The 24721-nt window shown below is 42.1% G+C and overlaps 1 protein-coding gene across 2 annotated transcripts in view; it reads left to right on the top strand.

Moving 5' to 3' along the window:
* LOC125456147 (heparan sulfate 2-O-sulfotransferase 1) overlaps positions 1-24721 on the top strand; it is a 173886-nt gene that overhangs the window by 110215 nt on the left and 38950 nt on the right. For both annotated transcript variants that reach the window (XM_048538931.2, XM_048538930.2), the window contains exons 2-3: positions 13004-13242; positions 14078-14163. In XM_048538931.2, coding sequence (XP_048394888.1) covers positions 13054-13242; positions 14078-14163 — 275 coding nt within the window. In that variant the 5' untranslated portion in view covers positions 13004-13053. The remainder of the gene's footprint in view (positions 1-13003; positions 13243-14077; positions 14164-24721) is intronic.

The following is a 24721-nucleotide window of genomic DNA, read 5'->3' as shown; positions in this document are numbered from 1 at the left end:
ACAAAGGAGAAGATAGGTGGAGAGGAGACAGACAGGTCAAAGAGGCAGGGATGGAGCCAGTAAAGGTGAGTGTAGGTGGGGAGTTAGGGAGGGGATAGGTCAGTCCAGGGAGGACGGACAGGTCAAGGGGTGGGATGAGGATAGTAGATAGGAAATGGAGGTGTGGCTTGAGGTGGGAGGAGGGGATAGGTGGGAGGAAGAACAAATTAGGGAGATGGGGACGAGCTGGGCTAGTATTGGGATGTGGTAGGGGGAGGGGAGATTTTGAATCTTGTGAAGTCCACATTGATATCATTGGGCTGCAAGGTTTACAAGCGGAATATGAGTTGCTGTTCCTGCAACCTTTGGGTAACATTATTGTGGCCTTGCAGGAGGCCCAGGATGGACATGTCATCTGCAGAATGGGAGAGGGAGTTGAAATAGTTTGCAACTGGGAGGTGCAGTTGTTTTGTGCGAACTGAGTGTAGGTGTTCTGCAAAGCAGTCCCCAAACCTCCCCCTACTGCATCCCAAAAAACACCTGCATGTTTGCTAATGTAATACACTGCATCTGCAGTTCCCTTTGTGCCCTCTTGTACATCGGGGAAACCAAGCAGAGGCTTGGGGACCGCTTTGCAGAACACCCATGCTTGGTTCACACTAAACAACTACTCTTCCCAGTTGTGAACAATTTCAACACCCCCTCCCATTACACAGATGACATGCCTATCCTGGGCCTCCTGCAGTGTCACAATGATGCTACCCAAAGGTTGCAGGAACAGCAACTCATATTCCGCTTGGGAACCCTGCAACCCAATGGTATCAATGTAGACTTCACAAGCTTAAATTTCCCCTTCCCCTACCGCATCCCAAAACTAGCCCAGCTCGTCCCCATCTCCCTAACCCGTCCTTCTTTGGACCTGTCCTCTCCTCTCACCACCATCTACTAACCTCATCCCGCCTCCTTGACCTGTCCATCCTCCATGGACTGACCTATCTCCTCCTCACCTCCCCAGCTACACTCACCTTTACTGGCTCCATCCCCACCTCTTTGACCTGTCTCCTCTCCACCTATTTTCTCCTCTATCCATTTTCTATCTGCCATCCCCCTCTCCCTATTTATTTCAGAACCCCCTTCCCCTCCCCCATTTCTGACGAAGGGTCTAGACGTGAAACATCGGCTTTGCTGCTCCTCTGGTGCTGCTTGCCCTGCTATGTTCATCCAGCTCTACACGTAGTTAAGAATATGATGGTTTTTATGCAGAACGGGTCTGAGGAACAGTCACCAGCTCCAAAAACATTAACTCTGATTTTTCTTCGCAGATGCTGTCAGACCTGCTGAGCTTTTCCAGCAATTCCAGTTTTTGTTCCTGGTTTACAGCATCATGTTTGGTTTTTAGAAAATGAGGTGCAGTTCTCCAACTTGCATCGAGCGTTGTTAGAGCACTGCAGCAAGCCCGAGACACAGATTTTGGCCACAGAAAAGACTCAGAGCTTCCATTGTTTGTCATTTCAACAGACCACCATGTTCTCTGGCCCACACCTCTGTCTCAGGCTTGCAGCAGTGCTTCAGTTCCACAGTTCTAGTATTCCAGCAAGAGCTGAGGTCTGCGAATCTGGTTTTCTTTTGTCTGCTCAGTTCATTATTAATTTGAAACAAAATTGCCCATGGTATTAAAAGAAGAGTATTTTATGGAACTACTACAGAAAGCTCCTTGTCACTAATTCATGGAAAATTCCTTTTTAAACCGATGGAAGTTTGATTTCCTCTTCAGCTGTTATTGTGCTGGGTTTCAACATCCATCCCATATGTTTTAATTCTGAACAATAGTGTATTGCGAACAGAAAAGTAGTAATTTATAAATTTGTGCAATTATTGCTGTTTCTGTAAAACTGTTTTTATTTAAGTGCCTTTCACAAAATGGGCACCATCTGTTTAATTAAATTAATAGTTTTTCTAATTAGATTTGAAGTTCTAATAGATTCAGAGTTGCATAACCAGAAACACACATGTACCTTTAATATTGGTCATTAGCAGTCATTTAAAAAGTTTTCTTTTCCTTCATAATACTATAATCCCTGGAGGTGTTAGACTTCTTTCTTTTCCTCTATTTTTTGTTCCAAATTAAGGGCTTAAAATGTTTTAAAATATTTTCGTAACCTTTCTCAGTTTTTCCACAACCCCCCGCCCACCTCCATATCACCATAGATTTTTCTTCAGAGGAGCTTGAGTAATGTTGCATGTACTTGTTTAAGCAAGCCACTTAAAGGTGAATGAAAATTGTTGGTGTTGACATGGGTTTACCTAGTTATTTAAGTGAAGTGGCAGCACTCCCTCTCATTGCAATGAAAGCTCGTACCTATATTCAGGACAGTTCAGTGTGAGTTACTGATTAACTTTAACCTTTTACAGGTTGCACAAATATGGCTGCACTATTGACGAAATGATTTCCTGATTTTTGATTCCGTTTCAATTGTTCAGTAGAAATAGTGCTATAAATGTTGACAGAGCTAAATGATACCATGAACAATAGGTCAGGTCTAAGCTCTACATTTCTGCCACATCTAGTCATAAGTAGTGGTGGGCAAATAGAGAGAAGGAGGCTGCACAAATATCCACAGCCTTGATAATGTGGAAGCCCAGCGCATCACCACATTCGATAAGGCTGAAGCATTTGCAACAACCTTTAGTCAGAATGGCTGAGTGAATGACCTTCCAATTTTCCCAGCAATTTCAGTTTTTGATATAAACACGAGAGCAAGTCAGAAGCTAGGAATCCTGCAGCTAGTACTTTTTCTGACTCTATCATCTACAAGGCAACACATTTCAAGAATGTGTGAGTGATAATGGGAACTGCAGATGCTGGAGAATCCAAGATAATAAAATGTGAGGCTGGATGAACACAGCAGGCCCAGCAGCGTCTCAGGAGCAGAATGTGATGGGATACTTCCCACTTGCGGATGAGTGCAGCACCAACAACAGTCAAAAAGCTTGACACCATCCAGGACACAGCAGCCCATTTGATTGGCACCACATCCACAAACATCTACATCCTTCACAACTAATGTTTAGTTCGTATGTACCACCTACAAGATGCATTACTAAAAATCAACAGGGCTCCTTAGACAGCATTTTCCAAACCCATGTCTCCTTCCATCTTGAAGGATAAGAGAACGCCGCTCCTTGCAGTTTACCTTCCAAGTGTTCCACCATCCTGACTTGGAAAGATTGCTTTGGTATCGCTGGGTCAAAATCTTGGAATTTCCTCCCTAATGGCAATGCAGTAGTATCTACACCAAATGGACTGCAGTGGTTCAAGAAGGCAGTTCACCAACACCTTCTCAAGGGCAAGTAGATATGGACCATAAATGCTGGCCCACTAAACTACTTAAAGAATAACAAGGCACTGGATCAAAAAAGTGTCAAATATTACTTATTTTTGTTTCCCAATTTTTGCTTTGAATTCTTCATCACTACAATATTCACTCCTTGGTTAACTGGTTCAAAGTATGTCTGCTCTGCATTCTTTCTGATACAGATGATGAACTGCTCATCAACTGCAATTGAAGATTTATCTGTGGTTATCCATTGTGATCACAAGTAATGAAAATATGACAGCTAGTTAATGATATATCCATTTGTATTTTTTTCCTTTTTCTACCTACCAAATTCATAGTAGTGGCTTCAAAGAAAATATTAAAACAGCAATAGAAAACTCATCTGCTCCTGGTAATTGAAATTAAAATGATCGTGTGAATTCAGTATTAAGATATTATTCTGCTGTAGATACTTGCTCTTCTGTTGTCGTTCACACTCATAAGCAGTCTTGAATGTCGTCTTTTCTGAGAGTTGACTCACACTGCACTGTGACTACCTCTACTCCAGTATAATCTAGGAATTGTAACAACGTAACCAACCAGAACAAAGTCAAATATAAGTAAAGAAGCCACTGTTTTCAGCCCCATTTCAGTCTCTATTTCTTGGCTAATGGTGCTATTTATGTCCCTGGTAATTGTCTGATGTTATGTCAGTCTTATCACAACCCTGTTATGTTTGAACTTCCAACCTCTCATTTCTGCCATTGTTCAGATTGCCTATTTCTACCCCTTTTACATTGCCAATTTTTTCCACCGTCTTAACACATGTACAGAAGCCCTCACTCGTGCCTTCATTACTTTTAGACTTAACCATTCTAGCATTTTTAGTTGAAACCCCACCTTCCACCTTTCCTACACTTCAGTTCATCCAAAACTTGGCTGACATCTGTCTTGGGTCTTGGCCCGAAACATCACCTTTTCTGCTCCTAAAATGCTGCTTGGCCTGCTGTGTTCATCCAGCTCTGCACTTTGTTATCTTGGATTTTCCAGCATCTGCAGATGCTTTTACCTCTACTATCTGTCTTGACTTCCAGCAAACTGTCTTGCCCCATCATGCCATTCCCTACATTGGCTTCTCGTCAAACATCCTTATTCTTGTTTTCACCTCTCTCCATAGTCTTGCCCTTCTCTCTTTCTGTAATCACCCTCAGGCCTAAGCTGCTGAAATATTTGTGTTCATTTACTTCTGGACTGTTATGCATTCCTAATTTTAATTACTGTCCCATTGATTGAGGTGTCTTAAATTGTCTAAGCCCTTAGTTAGAACATAGAACAATACAGCGCAGAACAGGCCCTTCGGCCCTTGATGTTGCGCCGACCTGTGAACTAATTTAAGCCCCTCCCCCTACAGTATCCCATCATTATCCATATGCTTATCCAAGGACTGTTTAAATGCCCCTCATGTCGCTGAATTAACTATATTGGCAGGCAGGGCATTCCACGCCCCTTACAACTCTCAGATTTAAGAAGCAGGTTCTTTACTCAATCACCCTTCACTTTGTAGCTTTGCCCCCTTGTACAAGCTAAAGCCATCATCTTCGGAAAAAGACTCTCACTGTCCGCCCTATCTAATCCTCTGATCATCTTGTATGTCTCCTATTAAATTCCCTCTTAGCCTCCTTCCCTCCAATGAGAACAGACCCAAGTCCCTCCGCCTTTCTTCATAGGGCCTGCATTCCAGACCAGGCAACATCCTGGTAAGTCTCCTCTGCGCCTTTTCCAATGCTTCCACATCCTTCCTGTAATCGGGCGACCAGAACTGCACGCAATATTCCAAATGAGGCCGCACTAGCGGCAGTTCCCTAACCCCTTACGACAGCTGTCTGCCTCTCTAACTCATTTTCCTCCATTAAAGTCGTCATTAAACCTATGCATTTGTGAGTCTGTCTACAGCACATGGATTGAAATGGTTCAAGGAAGCAACTCACCACCATCTTCTTGTGAGCAGCTAGGTTTGGGCAATAAATGCTGGCCCAGCCAGCACTGTCCACGTTCTATGAGTAAGTGGGTGGGATGACCAAAAGCTTGGTCATTTTTTCTAATATGTCTGTGTGGTGGTGTCATTCTTTGTTTTATAATGTTTCTGTGAAGCATTTTGGACTATCTCATTAAGTTAAAGATTTTATGCAAATATAAATTGTTTTCACAAAATGCTTAACAAATACAATAAACAACTCAGTACAAAAGATACAATAATCTGTCTTACTTATTGCAAACACAAATTTGCCTGTAACCCAATGGTCTCAATGTCACCTTGAAAGCCTACAACCCAGTGGATTCGATGTGGACTTTGCCAGCTTCAAAATCTCCCCACCCCCGACCTCATCCCAACACCGCCCCTCCCCCATCCCCAGATCATGTTTATCCACATTACACTGCATTTGTGATGCATTTGCCAACTCAGTCAGCTTGTCCAATCCTCACAGCTCACCCTTTCATTCAGTTTTGTGCCATCTGCAGATTTGAAGATACCACATTTAGTTCCCGCATCTAAATCATTAATTTACATTTATTGTCAATGTCTACGGTCCTAGCCCTGATTCCTGGTTTATCCCACTAGCCACTGCATGCAGTTAGTTTGTTCAGAGGTGAAACCCATTTCTGTCTGTCTGCCAACCAGCTTTCTATCCATTACCCTCCCAATCGCATACATTTTCATTTTGCGCACAGGTATTTTATGTGTGACTTTGTTGAAAGTCTTCTGAAAGTCCAACTAAACCATGTCTACTGGTTCATCCTCATCAAGTCTGCTAGATACATCTGTGAAAAATCCCTGTTGATTTGCCAAACGTGATTTCACTTTCGTAAATCAATGTTGACTATCTTCCCCTGCCACTAAGGTACATAAGATGCTAAAGGTGATTGACAAAGTACACATAGAGCAGACATTTCCAATTGTTGGGAAAACTACAATAAGTCAGCGTAGTTTTAGGCAAAAGGTCAATAGATTAAATCAGAAATGAGAAGGAATTATTTCTCTCAAAGCGTCTCAAATGTGTGGAATTCACGACCACAAAATGTGATGGAAGCCAGGACCTTGTTCATTTCCTCTTCAAATTTATTCAGGTTTTCAATTAGTTATGCATTAAAGGATCATCACCAGGAAAGAAGTTGAGGCTGAGGTTAGCTATGATTGTACTAGATAGCGTAGCAGGCTCAAGGGACTGAATTGCCTGCTTCTAATTATAGAATCGTGCAGCACAGGAAACAGATCCTTCAGTCCAACTTGTCTGCACTGATCAGGCATTCGACCTAGACCCTTTTGCCAGCATTTGGCCCATATCTCTCCAAACCTTTCCTATTAATATACCCATCCAGAAGCCTTTTAAGCATTATAATTATGCCTGCCCTTCACCATTTCCTTTGGCAGCTTGTTCCATACACGCACCACTCTCTGTGGAAAAAGTTAACTCTCAGGCCCTTACTAAATCCTTCACCTGTTACCTTAAACCTATTTCTTCTTGTTCTGGACTCACCCACCCAAGGAAAAAGACCTTGGCAATGCACCCTGGCCTTGCCCCTCATGAATTTATAAACCTTTATATGGTCACCCCTGAGCCTCTGATGCTCCATGGAGAAAAAATGCCCCAGTTTATTTAGCCCCTTCCCTACAACTCTAATGCTCAAGCCCCAGTGTTACCATCACAGCATACCCATTATCAACATCCTGGTGTTACCATTGACCAGAAACTGAACTGGACCCACCATATAAAGACAGTGGCTACAAGAGTACTCAGGAATATGGTAGCAAGTATATTGTTTGACTCTTCACAACATGCCCATCGTCTACAAGGCATAAGTCAGCAGCGTGGTGGAATACTTCCCACTTGTCAGGATGAGTGCAAGACCCAACAACACTCAAGAAGCTTAACGTCATTCAGAACAAAGCAGCCTGTTTTGGCACCCATCCACAAATATCCACTGTCTCCACCCCCAGTGCAACAATGTGTACCATCTGCAGGACGTACTGCAGAAATTCACCAAGGCTCGTTAGGCAGCATCTTCCAAACTCATGATCACTATCATCTAGAAGGATGAGGGCAGTAAATACACCATCATCTGCAAGTTTCTTTCCAAGACATTCACCGTCCTGACTTGGAAATATATCACCATCCCTTCGTTGTCGCTGGTCAAAATGTAGAACCTCCCACCCAAGGGCATTATAGGTCTACCTACAGCATTTGAGCTGGAGTATTTCAAGAAGGCAGCTCACCACTCCATGTTCCCGGGGCAATTGGGAATGAGCAATAAATGCTAGCCAACATTGCCCATGTCCAACAAGTAAATTAAAACAAAACAGAAGCAAACATAATGTGAGGAAAAAAAATCTTCAGAATTGTGAGCAGTTAAGATCTGAAATGCATTGCCTTAATGTATGTTGGGTCAGGTTCAACAGAATGATTCAAAAGTGAATTATCTGAAAAGGAAGATGTACAGTGTTGCAGGAAACAGGCAGGAAAGTCACTGCAGGCAAAATTGGTCAAATGGCCTGCACTGTAACAATTCTGACATTGTTGTTGTGTATAATTGGTCCATAAAACACAGCTAATTGCTCATGTGCATTTTCAACAGTGTTTGTTGAGAAATTGTCATTTTAGTAATTAAAGCAGCACAATCAATTTTGAAGTATCAAAATGTCATGGATTCTTTACATATTACTTGCGAATTACAGATATTTGGATAAACATGTTCTCAGCCTTGCCTGTTTCTGAATAATAGCTGAGCATCATCATAACTATGGTATCCAGTGATTTTTGTGTTTTAATTCTTGGAATGACAGTGTTAGTAAGCAGGTGGTGGTGATCTGTCTCCTTGAACTAGTGTTATGTCTGTGTGGTGTAAATGCACCATAGTGCTGCTGATGGGCAGAGAAACAAGATTTTGGTCCAGCAACAATGAAGAAAAGGTGATATATTGCTAAGTCCAAAAATGTGTTGAGTTTTGTTTTGTTTGGGTGGGTAGTTGAACTTGTAGGTGTTTTCTTGCTCCTGCTGCTCTTGCTTTTGTATTTGTTAGAGATCAAAAGAAGGAAAAAATCTGTAAACCGTCTTTTGTCTGAAGTAATCTTGCATTTAACCCTGCAGTTTACAGTACTGCTATTAGAATTACTGCCAGCTATTTTGTTCGCTAACTGGTTAAGGCTGGAATTTGAAATTTATCCAGTATTTTAAGTGGTATAAGTGGTGGTAACACCTTGAGGTGTCACTACTTGAGAATAAAATTTTAATTGTGTATTTCGCAGTTAGTACAATGTGAAAAGTACCTCTGCTTTAAAACTATTAAAGAATTTCAGGGCTGTGCAGCATTGAAGGGTATGAAGTACAATTGCTATTATGCAGCTGAGATTACAATTGATTGGTGGGTGTGTGGCAAACACATCTGACAGACTTTCTTTCCTGATTCAGGTTAGCTTCTAATGACAGTTAATTGTACAGAGGCAGTTTTCTTCATGTCCTGATGGAAATATCAATATAACCATCTGATGAGCCATGATATTTCCAGAATAGCAAATTAGACAAAAGGAGCTGAAGGACCTCCTCTTGCTCCTAAATTTATGTTTACATTGGGACTGTTCCAAGAATTGAAATAGCTAAATGTTTGGCTTTAGAGTGAAATTCTGCAGTGAACTTCAAATGCTAGAGAGCTGGAATAGTTTGAACTTTTAGCCTGCCCCGACTTTCTACTTGTACAAGATGGATTAATAGTATCAAGCAATTTAAGATATACATGGTTGTAAGATGATGCTTCATATTTCTCTGTGAAAGGACAGTGTTCATTGAAGCTGTACAAAACCTCTTATCCCGTTTGCTTAACAATCAAAGTGTTGAATTTAGTAAAAGTTAGAACTAGAGATACTGTATATTCTTGCATCAGTTCAAAAATCACAACAACCAGTTACAGGACAATCTATGGAAAGAAATCCTGACTGCAGGAAGTTCGGGTGATCAGTTCAAATGCTTTGTGCCAAACCCAGGAACATGTAATATGTTGAAACAAATTTAATAAACTTTTTAAAATCTTCTGTCAAATGGCAGACTTTGTAGCTTATATTGGTGCAAAACAGTTTTGAAATTCTCCACTCAAGCATGCATTAATTCAAATGTGACTTTGAATTCTAGCCAATTTGCCACATCAGTTTTAACATTTTTATGGATTTTTCTGGGCTTGATCGTATTCAAATTATATAGTTAATATGTATTTTTTGAGTTAAAATAATGAAGAAGCAAGTCTTTGGATAATCGCTTCTGTTTCAGTGATTAGAATTACAATTGCTGTGCATCCATCTTCATCTAGCTTGTTGTACAGCCAGTCCTTTGATGGAAGTGAACTTGCTTGATTTCAATTTTTAAGTGGTATTTAAATTGTACGTAATGACTCCCATCAAGAGTCTTGAATGTTTTAATTGAAATTATTGGTAAATTTGAATTCAAGTGCCAATCAGTAAAAGCTACTGCTTAATTTGAATTCAGTCTGATTCATGTAGACTGAAGGAACTAACTTTGTTTCATAGAATCTGTTGAAGAATTTGGAACCCACAATGATTGTGAATTGTAAATCAGGCAGCAACTTCTGCAACAGGCACTTGAGATAAGTTAAATGTGGAAATCTAGATATTGCATAGAACCATAGTACCCCTACAGTGTGGAAACAGGCCATTCGCCTCAATGGGTCCACACTGACCAAGCCTCTGAAGAGCAACCCATCCAGATCCAGCCACCTACCCTATCCTGCATTGCCAATGGCTAACACACCTAGCCTAGGGTGGCACGGTGGCTCAGTGGTTAGCATTGTTGTCTCACAGCGCCAGGGACCTGGGTTCGCTTCCACCCTTGGGCAGCTGTCTGTGTGGAGTTTGCACATTCTCCCCACGTTTGTGTGGGTTTTCTCCAGGTGCTCTGGATTCCTCCCACAGTCCAAACGTACAGACTAGGTGGATTGGCCATGCTAAATTGCCCATAATGTTCAGGTATGTGTAAATTAGGTGGGTTTGGGAAGTTGGTCTGGCTGGGATGCTCTGAGGCCAGTGTGGACTTGTTGGGCCAAAGTGCCTGTTTCCACACTGTAGGGATTCTATGGACTTCTATTCAATGGATAGCCTGCATATCCCTGAATACTGGGAAATTTAGCATGGCCAATCCACCTAACCTGCAGATCTTTGGACTGTGGGGGGAAATCCACACAGATGCGGGACAATGTGCAACCTCCACACAGACAGTCGCCCTGGGGTGGAATTGAAACTGGGTCCTTGGTGCTGTGAGAGATAATGGGAACTGCAGATGCTGGAGAATTCCAAGATAATAAAATGTGAGGCTGGATGAACACAGCAGGCCAAGCAGCATCTCAGGAGCACAAAAGCTGATGTTTCGGGCCTAGACCCTTCATCAGAGAGGGGGATGGGGAGAGGGAGCTGGAATAAATAGGGAGAGAGGGGGAGGCGGACCGAAGATGGAGAGTAAAGAAGATAGGTGGAGAGAGTATAGGTGGGGAGGTAGGGAGGGGATAGGTCAGTCCAGGGAAGACGGACAGGTCTAGGAGGTGGGATGAGGTTAGTAGGTAGCTGGGGGTGCGGCTTGGTGTCGGAGGAAGGGATGGGTGAGAGGAAGAACCGGTTAGGGAGGCAGAGACAGGTTGGACTGGTTTTGGGATGCAGTGGGTGGGGGGGGAAGAGCTGGGCTGGTTGTGTGGTGCAGTGGGGGGAAGGGACGAACTAGGCTGGTTTAGGGATGCAGTAGGGGAAGGGGAGATTTTGAAACTGGTGAAGTCCACATTGATACCATATGGCTGCAGGGTTCCCAGGCGGAATATGAGTTGCTGTTCCTGCAACCTTCGGGTGGCATCATTGTGGCAGTGCAGGAGGCCCATGATGGACATGTCATCTAGAGAATGGGAGGGGGAGTGGAAATGGTTTGCGACAGGGAGGTGCAGTTGTTTGTTGCGAACTGAGCGGAGGTGTTCTGCAAAGTGGTCTCCAAGCCTCCGCTTGGTTTCCCCAATGTAGAGGAAGCCGCACCGGGTACAATGGATGCAGTATACCACATTGGCAGATGTGCAGGTGAACCTCTGCTTAATGTGGAATGTTTCCACAGAACACCTCCGCTCAGTTCGCAACAAACAACTGCACCTCCCAGTCGCAAACCATTTCCACTCCCCCTCCCATTCTCTAGATGACATGTCCATCATGGGCCTCCTGCAGTGCCACAATGATGCCACCCGAAGGTTGCAGGAACAGCAACTCATATTCCGCCTGGGAACCCTGCAGCCATATGGTATCAATGTGGACTTCACCAGTTTCAAAATCTCCCCTTCCCCTACTGCATCCCTAAACCAGCCTAGTTCGTCCCTTCCCCCCACTGCACCACACAACCAGCCCAGCTCTTCCCCCCCACCCACTGCATCCCAAAACCAGTCCAACCTGTCTCTGCCTCCCTAACCGGTTCTTCCTCTCACCCATCCCTTCCTCCGACACCAAGCCGCACCCCCAGCTACCTACTAACCTCATCCCACCTCCTTGACCTGTCCGTCTTCCCTGGACTGATGTATCCCCTCCCTACCTCCCCACCTATACTCTCTCCACCTATCTTCTTTACTCTCCATCTTCGGTCCGCCTCCCCCTCTCTCCCTATTTATTCCAGCTCCCTCTCCCCATCCCCCTCTCTGATGAAGGGTCTCGGCCCGAAACATCAGCTTTTGTGCTCCTGAGATGCTGCTTGGCCTGCTGTGTTCATCCAGCCTCACATTTTATTACCTTGGTGCTGTGAGGTAGCAGTGCTAGCCAGTGTGCCATGTGTTGAATGATTCTGCTCCTAGACAGAGTGCAATGGAATACATTCAATGACAGCGCAGTGGCTCTGTAGTTAGCATTGCCGCCTCACAGTGCCAAGGACTTGAGTTTGAGCCACTGACAGGCAACTGTCTGTGTGGAACTTGCACGTTCTACCTGTGTCTGCATGAGTTTTCTTCCTTGAGGCCAAGATGTGCAGGTCAGGTGGATTAGCCATACTAAATTGCCTATTGTGTCCAGGGTTAGTTGGAATAGCCATAGGAAATGCAGAGTTACAGCGATAATGTGGGGCTGGATGGGATGTTCTTCAGACTGTCAGTCTGGACTCCATGGCCTGCTTCCACACTGTAGAGACTCTATGATTCTTTGATTCTGTGAAATGACATTGGGTTATGCACCCATGGGTTAACAATTGAACAAGCTGGAAAAACGTAAGATTAATGCGGGAGAAACTGAGCTGTGTTGTAAGTGATAATTATTGTTAATACCCCTGGCTTGAAGATTTTAAAAAAGTTTTAATTTAAAATGTAAACTCTAATTCATTCAGAAGTTAATTACAGATGTTTTTCTGAATTTTTTTTTTGCCATATTCATCTCTCTTAATCTTTCTGTCCCAACCTTTGATTTCAAATCATGTATAAAAAGTGAAATAACTTGTCCTTTCCACTCAACACTGCCTGATTTAAACTTTGCATGTCGAGGTGATATACTTCAAACTAGTGAAAGAGAAACCTTTTCGTTTCAGAACAATTGCTCAAAGGTTTACTTTTTACTTCCTACTTTATCATAATTTTGCATGGAAGCCTTAAAATGTCACTTGGAACATTGCTGGTCTGCCTTCAAGCCTTGGATTTTTTTTTAACAGAGAGAGCAATTGCAAGACATGAAGTCAGAGAAATTGAACAGCGTCACACAATGGACAACCCAAGACAAGACCCAGGCGAAGAAGAGTTGGATGACATAATCATTCTTTACAATCGTGTACCTAAGACTGCCAGTACTTCTTTTACAAACATTGCTTACGATCTATGTGCAAAAAACGGGTACCATGTCCTGCACATAAACACAACCAAAAATAATCCTGTGATGTCTTTGCAAGATCAAGTGAGTCCTATTTCTTGATAAGTATTAATTGCATTTTTGGTTACATGAGGAGCAATTATTCACTATATCTAGCCATAATTTTCTGTTTTGATTACCCATTCACTGAGCTATATGAAGTGGAGTACCTTAGATTGAAGATTCCCCTAAAACCTTTCTAAAGAATGGTGTTTGGAATTGCATTATAATAAACCTGATTGTAGTTCATCATGTGGAATATGTTAAAGTGAAATGCATATCACGTTATCTCCTTCATAACTTAACTGCTAGACTCATCAGAATTGAAAATTGACCGGTGCAAACATTTGCAACTCTCAAAATTTAACGTATAGAATTTATTTTTTCATTATGTTTGCATTTACTTAAAAGTTGTGACCAGATGAGGGCTGCTGTCATGAAATGTACATCTATTGGACTATCTTGCCAATTTGGGGGCAGTTTAAGCACCGATAACAATCAACTGAAAGCAAGGGTTAGAATCCTATGCAAGTGTAATGAGAGCAGTTCATCGAGATTTTACATAAGAAGTATGTGCATTCTACCTCTGCCAAGAATATCCAACTAAATTGATAGAACCTGCCAGATCAATCTGTGTTTAAGCTAGAATTTCATGCTTCACAAACTGGGAATAAACTACACAGTCAGGATTCTTAATTTCTGAGCATAGCTACATTTTTTTGTTCGGTTTTATGTATTTTTCCATTATTTACTTGTTTGCACTTTAGCCCTGTAAAAAGTAATGATGAGGCTGATTGGAGAAAAACCTTTGCATCATGAACAGGCATGAAATATATATATTTACCCTAACTCATAAAATTATAACCTCATGTTGTTTCAGGCAAGATTTGTAAAAAATGTTACTACATGGAAAGAAATGAAGCCAGGATTTTATCATGGGCATGTAGCGTACCTGGACTTTGCCAAGTAAGTGAATTAATCCACAGCAGTTGGTTCTCTGATTCGACTAAATTGTCTTCAAATTCAATGCTTTTGCCTGAGCCTAAATCCCTTTGTATAAAATGCAGTCTAATTGTCTGTGCCAAATAAACCTGTGTTTCTTAGAAATTATTGTTTATTTATATATTTTTAAAAATGCCTAGAATCTGGTCAGTAATTTGCTTTCCAGAAATATACATACCCTCCTTGTTAACCCTGTTGTGACAGCAGCTTGATATCCAAACTGCACACGCGGGTGTAAGCATAATTCTGTGCAGAAGCCCAAATCGTAGATAGGATATATATGTGCCAACTGCCCTCTGGTGGTTAATTCAATATTTGCCTTGTCTGAAAATTCTCCTGAAAATTGTTTGTGGATACCAATACGTGAAGATGGATTAGGAGTTTATGCATTCTATCTCTAATCATTTTTATTGCTTTAACAGAAACCAGTGTGAAAGAGAAGTATTTTTCATTCTAACAATATTTATAAAGAATGTAGAAACATGTTTGTTGTATTTCCTTGACCATCAATTCACCATGACAACTGCACTTCAAGTTTTAGAATTGCTGTTAATATGGAGTCAGACCATTTAGAATTCACATTTTGGTATAAAGAAATACAAATAATTATCTTTCTGACCTGATCCAAAGTGTAGAATAATAGCTCAGGTAGCACATGTATGAATACAGTAGGAGTCGGTCATCTGGCCTCAATATAAGATAAGATTATATCTTTGGTTCCACATTTCTTCCCTGCTTCCCTGCAACCCTTGACACACTTGTAAGGTCAAAAATCAATTTGTGAGAGGACAAAGAGCCATGAATAATTGCTGTCTGCAGGGTATTGAGGACATTTTACGTTTTCCTACACCCTACATACTGCCTACTCCCCACATCCACATGCTGAATTCTTGTCCCCCACACCCACCCCCAGCCCTTTATCCCCCTACTGATCCTTGCTGCCTCTTTCCACCCACTCTCCCACCCCTCTCTCTTAAATTCTCAGCTGAAACATGTAATAAAAACATTATTATGTCAAACCACCAGAGAGAAAAGCAGGATCCACTTGGTTTCAGGTCCTCGTATCAAACGTAATGAAAGCATATCCAGCATGTCTGATTCTGGGAAGTCTTCCTCCACTTATTCTGTAGACTGATGCCAAGAAAAACTGCCTCACAATCTTGCCAGTCAATAGATTTAACAGTCATATTCACAAAATCATACCTAACAGCCAATGTCTTAGATTCTGCCATTACCATTTTTAGGCTCTTTTTCTAATAGCAGGACAGATCAACCTGAGGTGGAAACACAGTGATATTTTGAGTTGTTAGCCTGTGTTCATAGCAGCTGTCTAGAATGCCTATTTGAAAGAATAATTCTTCCTTGACTTCACCTTCACTAACCTATGTTTGCAGATACCTCCTCCTACCTTTCCATCGACCATGACCCCACCATGGTACATCAGGCCATTGTAACCACTATGGTTACGGATCTCATTTCATCCGGTGATCTCCCCCCATCTGCTTCCAAGCTAATAGTCCCCCAACCCCGCATAGCTCGTTTGTACCTCCTGCCAAAAACCCAAAACAGAACTGTCTGGGTAGACTCATTGTTTCAGCCTGCTCGTGCCCCACAGAACTCATCTCTTCCTACGTTGACTCAGTATTCTCCTCCACCACCGGTCCAATCCCTACCCACACACACCTATGATTCATCTGACGCCTTATGCTGGTTTCAAAGCTTCCAGTTTACCAGCTGCAGCCACCACCTCTTTACCATGGATGTGCAATCCCTTTACACATCCATTCCTCACCAGGAGGGTATTAGGGCTCTCTGCTTCTTCCTGGAGCAAAGACCTGAACCATCACCACCGTCCGCCGCTTGGCCGAGCTTGTTCTCACCCTCAGCAACTTCTCTTTCAACTTCTCTCATTTTCTTCAGGTAAGAGGGGTTGCCAATATCTGCATGGGCCCTAGTTATGCCTGTCTGTTCGTGGGGTGCGTGGAACATTCCTTGATCGAGTCCTATTCCGGCCCCCACCCACAGCTCTTTTACCAACACATTGATGATATCATCAGTGCTGCTTCCCCCTCTCATCTGGAATTGGAAAACTTCTTCACTTTTGCCTCCAATTTCCACCCTGCCCTCACTTTCACCTGGTCTATCTCTTCCCTTCCCTTGCTCGACATTTCTGTTTACATTTCTGGGGATACTCTCGCCACTAATACCCATTACAAACCCACTGACTCCCAAAAGGCTACCTGGACTATACATCTTCACATCCCCCCCTTCCTGTAAAGACTCCATCCCATTCACTCAGTTCATCCATCTCCGTCGCTAATGTTCAGATGAGGCTGACTTCGACAAGGGAGCCTCTGAAATGTCCACCTTCTTCCTCAACCAAGGATTCCTCAATTCCATTGCTAACAGGGCCCTCAACCAGGTCCAACCCACACTTCAACCCTCAACCCCTCTCTTCCCTCCCGCAACAGCGATAGCATTCTCGTTATCCTTACCCACCGTCCCACCAGCTTCCACATCTGGAAGATCATCAGATGCCATTTCCACCAGCTTCAGCAAGATACCACCACCAGACACATATTCCCCTCCCTTCCCTTGTCCGCCTTTTGCTGGGACCGTTCTCTCCGGGACACCCTGGTCCACACTTCCATCACCGCCAACACCTCCCCACAGCCCTATGACACCTTCCCCTGTAACCGGCAAAAGTGCAACACCTGCACATTTACTTCCTCCCTCCCCAGAACCCAAGGGCCCAAACGTACCTTTCAGGTGAAGCAGCACTTCACCTACAATTCCAAGAATCTAGTCTACTGCATTCGCTGCTGACAATGTGGTCTCCTCTACATTGAGGAAACAAAGCGTAGACTTGGCAACCGCTTTGCAGAACATCTACATTCTGCTCACAAAAAAGACCCTGAACTACCTTTTGCCTGCCACTTCAATGCACCACCTTGCTGCCTGGCCAACACCTCTGTTTCTGGCTTGCTGAAGTGTTCCAGTGAAGCCCAACCCAAGTTGGAGGAACAACACCCCATTTTCTGCCTGGGGACCTTACAGTCATCCGGACTCAATATTGAGTTCAATAATTTTAGGGCCTGAACTCTCCCATGTCCCAGCCCCCACTCCACGCACCAGGCCTTGTTATCACATAGCCTGCCATTACATACCCCCTGTTGTTAGTCACTAACAGTCCCCATTAACAACTACTCACCCTCCCAGCCTGATCATTAGCAACTCCTTTGTCTGTCCAGCTGTCTTTCTGTCTCTTTGGGCTCTATCCTATTGTTTACTCCCTACCCCACTCATCTCCCTATTTTCTGCATATAAACTGATATTTTCCCAGCCACCACCAGTTCTGAGGAAGGGTCACGACCCGAAATGTGAACTCTGTTTTCTGCATAGATAACAAGTTGTAGAGCTGGATGAACACAGCAGGCCAAGCAGCATCAGAGGAGCAGGAAGGCTGACGTTTCGGGATGCTGCCAGACCTGCTGAGCTTTTCCAGCAATTTTGTTTTTGCTCTATGTTTGCAGTTTTCTGCCTTTCACAGTGTTAGTGAAAGTGGCCATAGACAAAATTTTCACCACGCTGAGGATGGCCTCCATTGTATCATGGCAGTGATTAAGAACAGAACCAGCAGTTCAAAAGTGGCATTCTTAAGGTTCTGAGAGATTCCATCAACATCAACAGAACTGTGTACCAGCACAATTGCTCAAATTTCAGAATTTTTTTAGAATTGAACTCACATTTGAACATCTGTCATTGTGGGATTTGAACTAATTTCCCCACGCTGGGGTTCTGGATTGCTAGTCCAGTGATATTACCACTGAACCTCACCTCCCTCCCTGTCTCCATCAAAATCGGCTCTATTCAATGTAATATTGTCATGGATGTTTAGACTGCTGTCAGGCATACCTGTAAATGTGGCGAAGATACAACACAAAATTATGCAAATATTGATGCTTCAAAACTATATACTGTAGACAAAGCTGCATAATTAGAACATAGAACAATACAGTGCAGAACAGGCCCTTTGGCCCTCGATGTTGCGCTGACCTGTGAACTAATTTAAGCCCCTCCCTCTACACTATCCCATCATTATCCATATGCTTATCCATAATGATGTATTGGATCATTGCTCTGTGCTTTTATATAAAGTCGTGAATAAGGATAAACAAGTGAGCAACTGACTAGAAGAGAAGGCTGCATAAACATCCTGACTCAGGTAAGCAGATTAATTCTAATCGTATTGGTTCAGGTGGTGAAGAAATCAACCTGTGGGTTTTATTAATATCACACTTGCAAGCTAGTTTAAAAGTCTGTATACTTAAGAGTATGATATCCCACAGGAACTCAACTATTAATCAATCTGGCTAAGTTGTCAGTCTGGAATATCAAAGAACTAAAAATGATACCTCTTAAGGAGTAGCTGTAGAACAACATCAGATGACTAGCTGTGAAAATTTTTCGGTCTGACCTCATTGTGATTTGATTGTCATATGCTGATGCACCAGCAGATGGCAAAGTTGAATCATATAAACTTCTTTGTGTCCGGAATGTAAAAGCTTTATTTCTTATCAATAGGGTGAGATAATAATGCTTAAACTGCTATAAATATTCACATTCTTTCAAGATAATATCAACTAATTCAGACATTATACCTCTAAGAAGATTATTTGGTTTTTAATTTGCTTAAACTAGCGATGCAACCTGCCTACTTTGACCTGCAGAATCATAATTACATAACAGTTGCTTAAGCTATGTGAGAGCTACTCAGTATACAGGAAGGTTGTATAAATATTTGTGCTGACTCCTGCATTATTGTGCTACTTTTCCATATGTAAGTAGCACCATCTTTTTATTTCCTTTGTTTTTGGACTGTGGACTAATAAAGGAAAATGCAGCCTTAAATCAAGAATACAGATGGCTGTAATTTTAAGAATATTTGCTGGAGCATATTGTACGTAACTCACAATGTCACATTTTCATAGAGAAATGAGAGCAAAAGCAGACAGCATAGAACTGATTGGTTCTGATCTAGGGATCATTTGTTTGACAGCATTATATTTGGCTCCTGACCAGGTGCCTATGGCTTGTGTGGGGCCAGTGTAGCAGAGAAACATCCAGACTGCAAAGACAGAACCTCAAAAAATGGCTTTGTCTCTCTTGTTTAAAAGAAAATTTAGAAGTGATAATAATGTTATAGGGTTTTAAGTTAGCAATTCATATTATCTAATTGCCATTGGTAAAAGGCATTTAGTTTGTAATAAACAATTATTTTCAATGCTCTGAGAGAAGAAATTCTTCTTTATCTCAGTCTTAAATTGGTGCTCCTTTATTCTGAAACAATGACCTCTGGTCCTAGATACTCATGAGTAGAAACATCCTCTCAATATTTACTCTGTCAAGGCCCCAAAAATCGCAGATTTTTCAGAGACCACCTCTCACTCTTCTAAACCCCAATGAGTATGGTCCCAACCTGTTTAGTCTTTGTTCATAAGATAGACCCTCCATAACAGGAGCATTTTAGTGAACCTTTCTGAGCTGCCTCCAATGAAATTACATCTACCCTTAAATAAAGGGGCCAAGATGTTGTCTCAGGACATGGACCTCTAGTGGTCTTGAGACAACCTAGGCTGTGGCCTTCAGATGGGCCTACTTTGAGTGGGCAAGGGTGCGGAGGAGAGTGGACCCAGCGCGGACCTTGAGTGAGCCCCTATTTACTTTTCTGTCGTAAGCACAGGACCTGGAATCAGTGGTTGCTATGTCAGCAGAGGTGACATTGGTGAGTTAAGCCCAGCAGCAAAAGATGTTGCCTGAGGATCAGCAACTTCGTTGTTGATTGGGGCCAGTGGTGATGGAAGGACATCACAGCAACATTGACGAGGTGAGCCCAGCAGTGAAAGATACAACTCTGACATTGTTTGGGCTGGCACAGGCAGTGGCAAGGTGATAGCAGAGGAATATTGACCCAGTGGCAAAGAAGGGTGTTTGAGGATTGGAGATTTTGATGTTGGCTGGGTCCAGTTCATATAGCAGTGAAGTGCTGGAGGGTGGTGGCACAAGTGTTGTTGATGGTGATGAGCTAGCTCAGGACTGATGGACTCTGTTCATGCTGTACCTCCTTTTTTTTCCCCTTATTCTTAAGTTATGCAAAATGGTGTCATATTGTGGTGACAAATGAAAGTTTGGCACTGTTTTCTTGTTGTATTCTTGCTGTAAAATTCACATGACAATAAAATCAAAATCAAATCACCAGTACCTTGTATAGTTATGACAAAATTTCTTGGTCGTATTCTCCAGCCTCCTTGAAGCAAGGAACAACATTTCATTAGTCTTCCTGATTACCTGCTGCACCAGCTTTCAGTTTTGTATCTCATGCACAAATACCTCAAGTCCTCTTGTGTTGCAGCTTTTTGCTGTATTTCTCTATTTAAATAATACTATTCTTTTGTTTTCACTTCCAAAATGTTCAACTTCACATTTTCCCACGTTATATCCACTTGCTAACTTCTTGCCTGCTTACTTAACCTGTCAACCTCTGTGACCTGTTTCTATCTGTCTTGCAACTTGTCTTTCCATCTATTTTTTGTGTCATCTGCAAAATTGGCTACATATTCACTTCTTTCTTACATGTCATTAATGCATATTTTGCAGCCCAGCGCTGATCCCTGTTGAACCCTACAAGTCACAGGTTGCCAACCTGAAAAAGAACCCCTTATTTGCACTTGCTGTTTCCTGCCATGAGCCGACTGGCTATCCTTGCCAGTATACTACCTCCTAAACCCTGGGCTGTTATTTTATGACTTTACCTTTTGAGAGGTACCTTGTCGAACGCCTTCTGGAAATCAAAATACAACACATCTACCAATTTCCCTCTGTCCACTCTGGTTAAGACTTACTTGAAAATCTGTAAAATTAATAGTATGTGATTTACCTTTCATGAAGCCATGCTGACCCTGCTTGTTTAGATGATGATTTTCCAAATGTGCTGCTATTACTTCCTTAATAATTGATTCCATTATTTTCCTAATAATACATGTTAGGCTAATTGACCTATAGTTACTTCCCCACCTTTTTGAATAGGGGTGTCACATTGGTAGTTTTCCAGTCTTCCAGTATGTCTCCAGAATTCAAGGAATTTTGGACAGTTACAGCCACTATATCCACTATCCCTGCAGCTACTTCTTTAAAGATCTAAGGACACAAATCAACAGGACCATGGAACTATCCACCCTATCTAACCCTCTGATTGCTCCCCATGCTGTAGACTAGTCAGTTCAAAGTCAGAAGATATTGAGGATCAATGTGTCGCTTGAATCATGGTGGAAAAGGAAATGTTTCAGATTCTTGGGTCATTGGAACCTGCTCAGGGGAGGGAAGCACCAATTCAAAAGGGATTGGATGTATCACTACACAACTGTGACTGGTGTCCTCAGGGGAACTTCACTGATTTATTTCAGAAGGATTTAAACTAAATTGAGAGGAGTATGGGCAACAGCATACAGATGAAATCCATAAAGAGTGAGAATGTTAGCTGTCACTTGAAGCAATAATATTTCCATATTCTATAGAAGCAAAATAATAATGTATGTAAAAGCACAAAGTGTAATGAGTTTGTTGAGCTACAAGTGCAGATATGCATCTTGGAATATGATATCATGGCAGAGGAGAAACATGGCTAGAAAATGCAGCTACTGAGTACTTAATAGTCAAGAATGTGAACTACTCGGAGAAATAGAGAAGGGGAAGAATAGCAGGAGCAGTGCTTGTGCAGACAATGAATGCAGTGTGGGAAGAGTGGATGTTCTTGATCGGGCAAGGACAGTGGTGCATTTCATTAGAATTTAGAAGGAAGAAAGTTATGATACCCTAATGGGTATATAGTATCAGTAGTGTGTGTGTGTGTGTGTGTGAGAGAGGAGCAAATCTGGAAGGAAATCAGATGTACAAAACCTGTAAATATGATGAGACAGGTGTGTTTTAATTCTCCAAATGTAGATTGGGATAATGCTAGAATAAAGGATAAGGTGGGGCAAGAATTTCTGAAATGTGTTCAGGAAGGCTTCCTTAACCAACATGTTGAACGTGGAAAGGCATTGCTAGATCTGCTGCTGGGAAGTTAGGTGAGCTCATTGAACCAAGCTTCTGTAAGGGGAAAAGTAATCATCATGTCTTGTAGTTTATATTGTTATAACCTTCTTCTGTTCTGAGGAAGGGTCACCGGACCCAAAACGTTAACTCTGATTTCTCCTCACGGGTGCTGCCAGACCTGCTGAACCTTTTCAGCAACTTCTTCTGGTTTTGTTTCTCAATCCTTTTGTTTTGGAGTTTTCTGCATTCTTTTTCCATTTAAATAATACTCGGTTCCTATATTCTTCCTGCTAGTGTGCATAACCTCACATCTCCCCACATTGTATTCCATCTACAAGGGTTTTTATTGTTCACTTAACCTGATTATATCTCTCTGTAGACTCTTCTTGTGACATCCTCACCACTTGCCTTCCCATCTGTTTACATCTGTAAACCTGGCTACATCATGCGCGCACTTTCCGCATCCTTGACAATATACATTGTAAATAATGTGGCCCCAACAACGATCTCTCTTGTACACCACTAGTTGCAAGTTTTCATCCTAAAAGTCTCCCCCCCCCCCCCCCGCCCCCACCACTTGTTGTCACAACTTTCTGTCTTCATTGGTTAACTAATCCTCTATACATACTGACATACTACCTTCTACACTACAGGCTCTAATCATTAAGTAGCCTAACATCTGGTACATAATCAAATGTCTTCTGAAATCGAAATGCATTGCATCCACTACCACTACTTTATTATTCTCTAGTCGAATTGACAGGCATGATTTCCCTTTGTGAAGCTGTGCAGACTCTGCTTGAGCATATTATGTATTTTTAAATGCTCTGTTACAACATCTTTATAACAAGGTCTAACATTTTTCCAATAACAGACTTTAAGCCATCTATCCCATGATTACCTGTTTTGTTCATTGATTTCCTTCCCTTTCTAAATAAAAGTGTTACCTTGGCAGTTATCCAGTCCTCTAGGAGTTTTCCGGATGTAAGGATTCCTTGATGATTAGTACTAATGCATGCTGTATCTCTGTAGTGACTTCCCTTATTATCCCAGGATCTATTCCATCAGGTCCAGGGGACCAATCAGTCTTCAGCCCATTAGGTGCCCGAGCACTTTTTCTCTAATGATGGCTAATGGATTTATTCCCTCTCCTCCTTTAGTCTCCAGAATATTTAGTAATTTTGGAATGTTGTTGGTGTCTTCTACTGTGAAGACTGATGCAGAGTGTTTATTCAATTCCTCTAGAACTGCCCAACAGCAGTCACTAAGCTTCTCCAAGGTAGAGGTCAGTATGTCAGGCAAAAACAGCATCTTCTTTGACAAGCTTAATTACAAAGTCAGAGATAGATCTGAGAGCTCAGAGTGCAAACAGTTCAGAGGGAGATAGTTTAGAATGGATGAGGGGAGCAGAGAAATTAAGGCGACCAATGTCATATTGATAATTCTCAGTGAACAGGTCGAGTTCAGATAAAAGGCTAGAGGGAGTTTCCAGGTGGAGAACAATGTTGGAGGCAGTGAAGGGGTGTGCAGCACAGGAAGAAGACTGTTATCCAAAGAAACAGGGGTGGAGTTAAGAGGCCCCAGAAAAAGAGTTCACCATCATGCCATATCAAATTCATCGAAGTTTGAGTGCAAAGAGTGCAAACAGTCTTTTGCTGAGTACAGAACATTAAACATCAAAGAATCGGAGGTCTGAAGGGATAATAAATACCTGACGAGGTGACGTTAGGAGGGATGATTCAGAGGGAAGGGGAAGGAAAGATAACCTTGCTAGCTCCAAGTTGCAGACCATCCTGATTGTCAAATAGTGTGAGTTCTTATTGTAATTGTGTCAAAATCTTGGCACTCACCACTTGTGGAAGTACAGAGCAGGCTTGAAGAGTTGAATGGGCTACCTGTGCTCCAAAGATTACACATTCTTAATGATTAGATTATTTACTGGACTTCTTCTCCACCCCTCCAACCCCCCCATTCAGTTGTGCTTTCAAACCTTTAATATTTCATGTGCAGTGACAAATAAGGCCTTTGTTTAACACTGTTTTTGAGAGATGGCATGTCTCAGTGTTTCATTGAAAGGTCAACCTAGGTTATCTGCCCAAATCTGCACTAGACAGATAACCTAGGTTCAGAAGGATTGAAATCTATAGATAAAAATCCATGTCTTTCTGAGTGAGGTAAAAGTCTGATGAGCAAGATAAAATAAGCACATAACGATTTTATCATTGAGAATCAGTTGCAAGATTTTGTATTAAGAAAATTAGCTCTGACATTCAGACGAAAACGTTATTATTTCCAATGCATTCTGTCATCACTATATAACTATGTATGGATTGAAAAGTAATGAAGTGTTTGAAGAGATATCCACAAAGGGCTTTATTGGTTTAATTTTAAAACACCTAAAGCAATGAACTCATGTTTCCGTAGAATG

Source organism: Stegostoma tigrinum, chromosome 8, assembly GCF_030684315.1.
Source record: "Stegostoma tigrinum isolate sSteTig4 chromosome 8, sSteTig4.hap1, whole genome shotgun sequence".
In the NCBI taxonomy this organism is placed as follows: Eukaryota; Metazoa; Chordata; class Chondrichthyes; order Orectolobiformes; family Stegostomatidae; genus Stegostoma; species Stegostoma tigrinum.
Note: the sequence above shows the minus strand (reverse complement) of the source record. Positions and strands in the feature narration are given on the sequence as shown.